At 49.3% G+C, this 8313-nt stretch overlaps 1 protein-coding gene across 1 annotated transcript; it reads left to right on the forward strand.

Annotated features, from left to right (window-relative positions):
- The first annotated feature begins 2922 nt into the window (after window positions 1-2922).
- On the forward strand, window positions 2923-5993 carry LOC100338530 (MAP/microtubule affinity-regulating kinase 3). The gene is made up of 2 exons (XM_008274089.5): window positions 2923-5298; window positions 5424-5993. Exons 1-2 carry the CDS (start codon window positions 4249-4251, stop codon window positions 5904-5906), a joined length of 1533 nt encoding a protein of 510 aa, XP_008272311.3. The 5' UTR covers window positions 2923-4248; the 3' UTR covers window positions 5907-5993.
- The last annotated feature ends 2320 nt before the right edge of the window (window positions 5994-8313 follow it).

An 8313-nucleotide genomic window follows, 5' to 3' on the forward strand; every position in this document is an offset into this window, starting at 1 on the left:
CTTCTCTGTCTCTCTGGCATATCGGTATTTTAATATTAAAATGCCTTTGGCATAATGAGAACTAAACTGTCCTGGCATTTCACTGAAATGTAAAATTAAAACAAATCTTAAGTCCAATGGAAGGATGTACAAACTCATCTAATTCAATTCTCTTTGTTTAAAAGAAGGGTTCAGAGATTGACAATTTATGAATGACCTATAAAGTCCCAAATTAAATTAATAGTAACTTTTTAAACAAAGTGACAAAATTTAAATCTCACAGAAACAACAAACCTGGTATATTTCAAAACAGTATTGATATTTGTTATTATTTCATTGCTATCAGTTTTAAACTTTCATTAAGAATCTGAAAAAAAGTTTTCTTGCATTCTTAGGTCCATATCATTGTTTAGCTGGAAAGGGAGAAATATTTTTAAAAATTATATTCATTAATATGAGTATAGTAAATCACAAAAACCTACATGTATAACTAACATAAATGGTAGCACAATTCTGTGTTTTCCTAAGCAAGTGTACAAGGTTCTATTTTGATGACAAAGTTATTCTAAGGATTTCTTTGGCAAAATAGACCCAATATACATCTTTAGTCTCAGATATACAGATGGAAAAAATCATTTCACCAATTTGATTGTTTTACTCATCATGACTTTGTTTTTAAAAAAGATTTTTTTTTTTATTTAAAAGGCATAGTGAGAGAGAGAGGGAGAAAGAGAGAGAGAGAGAAAGAGAGAGATTGAGATCTTCATTGTTTTGGTTCACTCCCCAAATGACTGCAAGAGCTAAGGCTGGGCCAGGCCAAAGCCAGAAGCCAGGAGCTTCTTTCAGGTTGCCCACGTGGGTTCAGGGGCCTAAGCACTTGGACCACTTTACACGGCTTTCCCAAGAGCATTATCAGGGAGCTGGATTGGAAGTGGAGTAGCCAGGACTCAAACCAGCACCCATATGGGATGCTGGCATCACAGGCAGAGGCTTTACCCACTACCCCACAGCAACGGCCCCATTCCTCGTGACTTTCATCCCAAATCCTACCTGAGTGGCTCCCAGCCAGCTCACACCTGACAAGCAAAACAGCACAACTCTTCCTCTGGCGCTGCCTTTGCTGAAGATGGTAATGTGATCACAGTCCCATGATAACTGCAATGTTGCTTAATGTTGCCACCATAGCCCAGCTCAGGAACAGGGGATAATTTATACAAGCACAGAAGAGTGGCTTGTGCTATATTAAGTGTAAGGAATGTTATCTGGGAATAACAAAAGTGCAAGTAATGAAGCTTTTAACTCCCATTGCTACAAATGCCCCCAACTGAGCGTGTTTTACTCCATTGCTATTATTGCTTACACATTTTTTTTTTTTTAAAGATTCTCATTGCGGGTGGTCATTTGGTGCAGCCCTCAGGATGCAGGCTAAGATGCCCCCATCCCATACTGGACTCCTGGCTCTACTTCCAACTCCAGCTTCCTGTCAATGTGAGCCCTAGAAGGCAACAGGTGATGGCTCAAGTACCTGAGTCCCTGCCACCCACATGGGAGACTCAGATGCAGTAACCAGCTCCTGGCTTCAGCCTGGCCCTGCCCCAGTTGTTGCTGGTCTTTAAGGAGTGAATCAACTAGCAGATGAAAGATCATTCTCTCTTTTTTCTTTATCTCTATATTCTCTCTCTCCCATTCCCTCTCCTCCCCCTCTCTTTTGCTTTCAAATAATAAATAAATTCAACAATTTTCAAAATGCTAATTTTAACATTTGTGTTTCCTAGTTGGAGAAAAGATAAAAAAACATAGTTTGTGTTTAATATCAGGTTCAATTACACAATTAATTTAGTTGTTAATGGTTTCACCTCAGCTAATATATGCTTAAAGCTTGAAAAAACTAATCTGGGTACTGAGAAAAATGGAATTCCCTCATCCATATCAGCAAATCTTTGTGAACAATCAATATTTCACTGTTCTGTTAGCCTTTTAAAAGATTATTCTTTCATTTTATATAGGCAAGATTAACTAGAAGTACTTTTCCTAAAAGTCTGTTTATGTGTATGTGTGTGTTACTAAAGCACCACTATAACTTACATTTAAGGAAAGGAAGTAGTAAATACTTTCTGCTGACTACAAATTATTATATTATCTCAAATTCCCATTGTCAACTAAAGCATCACCATTCTTATACTTTAAAAAAGAATTTAAGGGGCTGGAACTGTGGTGGAATAGATAAAGCCACTGCCTGCAGTTGCATCATCCCATATAGGTGCCGGTTTGAGTCCCAGATGCACCACTTCTGATCCAGCTCTCTGCTAATGTGCCTGGGGAAAGCTGCGGAAGATGGCCCAAGTCCCTGGGCCTCTGCACCCCCATTGGAGACCCAGATTAAGCTCCTGTCTCCTGGCTTCATACAGACCCAGCTCTGGCTGTTGCAGCCATTTGGGGTGTGAAACAGCAGATGGAAGACCTCTCTCTCTCTCTCTAACTCTGCCTTCCAAATAAGAAAATAAATAAATCTTTTCAATATAAAAAATAATTCATGCCAAAGAAGCCATGCACAAATACAAGTTTTCTCACATACTAGGAATACCGTGATCCATGCTGTCCACTCGATATATATTTTTCATTATAAAATGATGAAGAAAGCTGAAAGGTTTTGGAAAGAATGCAGAGATCAAGAGGAGAGATTTAAGTTTCTGTAGATAGAAAAGTTGGCTGTCCACTTGCTGCTCGGTCTCAAAGGCCCATCATGAACTGGGTGTCATCTGACACAGCAAGCATTGGGGTGTACACAGCAACATGCTCTCATCAAGCTGAATACTCCTGATCCGCTCTGAGCAGACCCTGGAGGCAAAAGCAAGTTACAGGAAGAACTGGCCCAAATGCTCCCGGTCCCCACTGCTGCCATTCTGTCTTCCCTGCTCCAGACTCTGCCTGTGGCCACTTGAGAAGTTCTCTGTGATCAAAAGACCAAGGATGAGATGTCTTGGGCCCGGTTTGCAGAAGTTCTGCAGTGTATTCGGGCACTGCCTGAAAGAGGACACTGGCCATATGAATGCGACAAAAAGGCAAAAGGCAAGTATGCTCTGTGTTTTTCCCAGGATGTCCTCCTTCTCCAGCCCCTGCAACTCAGCTTTGCACACAGACAACAACCTACACAGTGATATAAACCTGGTTCTCAGGACTTTGAACTTGGACTGGCGACTCTACCAGCTATGGCTGTTCTTAAGCTTGCAGAGGATCGGATGCCTTGGGGGAAAGGATGAAGAAAGATGCCTTCCTCTCAGTTCTGTCGATGAGAATAATGTGCCTGGTGGTGTCAGGGGCAACAGAACACTTTGTCAAGGTTATCATGATGCCAGAGAAGTTGTAACATCATTCTGAGACCTATCATTCAGGGTAAAAGGCAATGGGATATGTCTCTGGAGTGTAGACCATCAGAGGTCTTAAAGACCCAACAATTGTTATCACTTCTTAAGGAGAAAGGAAAAGGCCATAGGTGCATCCTACGTGTTTAAAGTGCAAATTATAAACATCAGTCTGTATCACCAATCTAAGCCAGAAGCTCTTGGGGTCTTTGATATTAAGAGAAAGCTGGTTGAGGAAACCCCCGAGGATTAGCTGTGGCTGTGATTGGTGCCCGCCGGTCTCTGACTTCATAAGGACCAACTGTCATGAAATGGAAATTTGGGCATGTCCCTGCTGGACTGCCATTGGCCCATTTCTCGCTCTGACTTCATAAGGAGCCCTGTGATGACAGGATTCCACACGCCTATATAAGCGGCTGCGCGGCCCAGGTTTTTGTCCGCTTTACCAGGGAGCTATTTCGGTGACCTGTGTGACTTGGACCCATCTTTGCGTGCGCTTGTGCTGGTTGGTGTTGGTGTGCTCTTTTGTTCGTTTGTTTGTTTCTTGTTCTATTTGGTTTTTTCTTTCCCCCATTTGGATTTAGTTTGTTTTTTTCCTCCTATTTCTTTTTTGGCCCATTGTGTCTTTTTTTGCAGTTTTTTTTTTGTTTTTGGCTTCCCGCATCTCTAGCTAGGCAGCGTGGCTAGATCTCGGAGTGTTAGTGTAGCTATTTAGTGTTTGTTTTTTTGGAGTTTCTCTGGTTTTTGTTTTCTGTTTTGGTTAGATAGGACTTAGTCTTGCCACTGTGTTTGATTAGTGTAGTTAGTATAGGTAGTGTGGCGCCATAGTCAGATCAGCAGGTAGTCCCCTTGTTGTCCCTTTATTTTGTTAGTTATTGTAGTTAGGGTAGCTCCTTAGTTACTGTGTATGGACAGGAATATTAGCCAGAGCAGATCAGAGAGTGTAGTTAGGGACACCAGCCTGGAAGGCCGTGAGGACCTGGATGCCATCGCCAGCTCTCAGCCTGAGCTCCAGTTGCTGTCGGCCCTGGGCCGGGGCAGCTTCGGCATGGTGGTGCTGGCCCGCCAGGCGTCCAGCCAGCGGCAGGTGGCTGTGAAGCTTTTCCATTTACACGCCGGCGACCCCTTCGGCACCAGGCGAGTGACGCAAGAGGCCAGCATCATGCAGCTCCTGAGGCACCCGAATATCGTGCAGCTGCTGGAGGTGGGCTGGGTCGGCCATTACCACTGCCTGGTGATGGAGCTGGTGGACGGGGGCGACCTCTACCAGCACGTGATGAGCCGGGGTGGCCTGCCAGAGCCCGAGGTCATGGTCATGTTTGACCAAGTCCTGGCGGCCGTGGGCCACTGCCACGCACAGCGGGTGGCGCACAGGGACCTCAAGCTGGGGAACCTGCTGCTGGACTCTCAGCTCAACGTGAAGCTGGCGGACTTTGGGCTCAGCTGCCATCTGCCCGAGGGCGAGCTGGTGCAGGGCTTCCACGGGACCCCGGAGTACAGCGCCCCCGAGGTGTTCGGGCAGGAGCCGTACAATCCATTCGCAGCAGACATTTGGAGCCTGGGGGTCATCCTCTTTGTCATGCTGGCGGGGGCCATGCCCTTCAGCGGGAAGGACCGGGAGGAGCTGCGGGACTGCATCCAGAGGGGGAGCTACGAGCTCCCGTGTGCGGCCAGCCCAGCCCTGGAGGAGCTCCTGAGCTCACTCCTCAGCCCAGACCCCTGCGACAGGCCTACAGCGGAATCTGCCCGCCAGCAATGGTGGTTTGACCCCTTACGAGAGGAAGCTGAGGGCGAGGAGGTGATCGTGGTTCAGCCCCTGGGGGTTCCCGAGGACCCAGACGCCCAGGAGTACCTGGCGGGCCTGGGTCTGCTTCCGGACGCTGGAGCCTCGGTGCCATCTGGTCCTGGAGGATCCAGCCGGATGTCCCTGCAGCCGGACTCCCGGAGCCTGGAGCAGGTACAGCCCTGTTGGCAGAGCGCGGGTCTGGCTGTGGTCTCCCCACACAGCCTCACGGTTGTGGGCATGAGGGAGGTCCGGAGTGCACCTGTCCTCCTCACCTGTCTTCCCCCCTCTCTCCTCAGGGACACAGGGAGCCCGAGCCTGAGCCCAAGCCGGAGCTGGAGTCCATGTCAGAGGCGGAGTCGGATTCAGAGCTGGTGCTGGAGCCGGAGCCCGCGCCCGAGCCAGAGTTGGATCCGGAGATGGAGTCAGAGTCAGAACCTGAGCCGGAGCCTGCCATTGCTGCCCCCGTGCTGGCCATCTCCCTCCCTGGACTGCTGCAGGAGAGGATCCCTGGTGCCAGCCCAGCCCCCGAGCCCGTCCCTGTGCCTGCCCCCTCCACCCCCAGCCTCGGGAGCAGTCAGCACCTGGTGGTGCCAGAGGTCCCAGCAGCTGAGCCTGAGGAGGCTGGGAGCTCAGCATCGGCCTCTGTCCCGAGCAAGGGCCGGCAGGGGCTGGGCAGGAGGATTGGCAGGAGCATCCTCAGATTCCTCCTGCGTGCCTGCTGCCTGCCGGCCCCAGCCAGAGGCCCTGGCCCCCGCAGCCGAAAGGTGACCCCCAGCTAGCCTGCCTCAGTGTGCAAGCTGAGCTGCCGGAGGGCTCGCATTTCTTGAGAGCTTTCTGTGCTTCTCGTCAATAAAAACTAAACTTTATCTATGCTATTGGTCCTGCATTGTGTTGGGTCCCTGTGTGCTCCTTGGCATGGTTGGATGGAGTTGACTACCAGATGGATCTCCCCTGGACGGTCCCCTCTCGTTGCTCTGGGGCTGACACACAGGCTGACCTCCTGGACCTGAGAAGAGAGGGATGACTCCCAGAAGCTGGCTGGAGGGGAGGTTGATGGTGGTTATTGGTGGGTGGGGGATTGGGTGTGGGTGGTGCGAGTAGGAGGGAGGGTCTGGGGTGTGGGAGTTTTTGTTTGGGAGGTGGAAGTGAAGGAGGTGAGCATGGTGAGGCTTGTGGAGGGGGACGGGGAAGGGGGGGAGGCTCAAACATACACAGTTGCTCCTCCACAGAAAGGGTTCCTGGATCTGTGACACAGCAGGGAGGTCCTGTCACTAGTGATGTGCATGGAGGCCGAGCTGAGAGTGTCCACAGGCAATGTCCACCTGCACTGCCATTGGAGAACATGACCCCACTCCCGCGGGCCATGTTCCTGACATCACAGTGTGCGGGATTGGCCAGCTGTGGACTCGGGCAGCTGCAGGTGGGAGCTGGGCAGGAATTCCTACTGTGGTCTGGGTTCAGCAGAAAACAGAGGCTGCCATGTAGTAGTTTTCTGAAAGTGTTCAGGACATTGGTTCACCTGGCCCCTTCCTGGACATCCATAGCTGACTTTGCAAACAGTAGGGAACTGAAATAGAGTTGGGGGCTGTTTATAGAGGACAGGGCCTCACGGGCACCACCAGGGGAAGCTGTGGATATGGAGCACTCCACACCCATGTTACATGTCTTAACTCCATGCTTCAAGGAGATGCGAGTTTGTTCTTAGGTCGTGATCATTTCTGTCACACACATCTGAAGGTAGCATGGATGCTCCGCCAAGATGGATCACAGCCCTCTGGCTCTTCTGCCTCCTCCCTGGGCAGAATTGGTGCTGCACTGCGCTCCAGCTTATGCAGGGGGGCAGGCCCTTCTTGGAGGCCTCGGGGAAGTTACAGGGAAAAGTGACTCCAGAGAAATCTCAAGGTCAGCTCCAGGAGGGACAAGTGGGTCATGGTGATCCTGATGGATAAGGCTATAAGCTGTGTGCAGGGCAGAGGTGCAGATAGTATGTGTGAGCTCTTTGGGGAAGTCTTTCCTTTGGGGTGAACTACAGTGGTCATGGCCAGGTATAGACCTGGGTCCTCCCCATCCAGGTGAAACTGTCCTTCTCCCTGAGGGCAGGGCTGGGGCACAAGAAGCAGGCAGGGATGGGGTGGCAGGCTTGTTGCCCCCGTCTGCTCCCTGGTGTGGATTTTCTTGATGCCCTGCTGCACACAAAGTGTGGACTCCCAGCGTGGCTGTTTTTCAAACCCATGCCAGGCTCTGTCCTGTTCAGGGCAGGACAGTGCTCCTCCCCTCACACTGGGGACCTTCGCTCACCTGCCCCCTGCCTGCCTTTCCCTCTGCACACATTGGACGGCCTTGTTAGACACAGATCTTGGGCCACTTCTGGGTCTTTGCAATCCAGAATCTGGAACTGCATCTGGGTCTGCCATGTTGGGTGTCAGGGACCCAAGGACTTGGGTGTTCACCTGCTGCCTCTCAGCGTGCGATTAGAAACGTGAAATCGAATGCAGTGGCAGGACTGGAACCCAGGTACTAGGACAGGGCATGTGTGCATCCCAAGTGGGGTCTTAAACCCTGCCCCAGACACCTGCGCCTCTTGGGTCTTATTTCAACTAAAGAACTCTATCTCAATGCTGCTATAGAGACTGTGCTTTTCTGTTTTTGAATCTTTACAATGCACTGCCTGAAAACATGAGTAGATGTATTTCAGGTATCACTTACAGAGATCTTATATTTCAGGTTCCCTTTAAAATTCTCACCAAGAAACACTGACAATCCGTTAATCCACTCTTTTGCAACTGTGACATTATCTTTGGTTCTGTCAAAGAAAAAACATCTGAAAATAGTGTTCATCAGTAAGTTTTAATTTGCATCTACTTTATAATTCAACAATAGGTATGCCAGAATAGGTTGAAAACATTTCGTGGGAAGTAAATGGGAGACATTTTGTTACAATATTCCTGAAGCAGTCAAAATTGGGGGAAATATGTTTCCTGTTACATATATTTATAGATTTGAATGTCCTAGTTAGAGAGGAGAGAGAGAGAGAGAGAGAGAGCCAGAGAAAAGAGAAAGAGAGAGTGAGACATTTCATTAGCTGCTTCACTCCCATAATGTCACAGTACTAAGGCTAGGACAGGCTAAAGTCAGGAGCCAGGAGCTTCATTGAGGTCTCTCACTTGGGTGGCAGGGCCCCCAGAA

This window comes from Oryctolagus cuniculus, chromosome 16, assembly GCF_051225735.1.
Source record: "Oryctolagus cuniculus isolate XC-2025 breed Fujian yellow rabbit chromosome 16, ASM5122573v1, whole genome shotgun sequence".
In the NCBI taxonomy this organism is placed as follows: domain Eukaryota; kingdom Metazoa; phylum Chordata; class Mammalia; order Lagomorpha; family Leporidae; genus Oryctolagus; species Oryctolagus cuniculus.

Bases quoted from the DNA above. Each gene is read 5' to 3' on its own strand.
- LOC100338530 (XM_008274089.5), top strand. From the start codon at position 4,249: ATGGACAGGAATATTAGCCAGAGCAGATCAGAGAGTGTAGTTAGGGAC. The intron at 5,299-5,423 runs GTACAGCCCTGT...CTCTCTCCTCAG, and splicing joins ACTCCCGGAGCCTGGAGCAG to GGACACAGGGAGCCCGAGCC.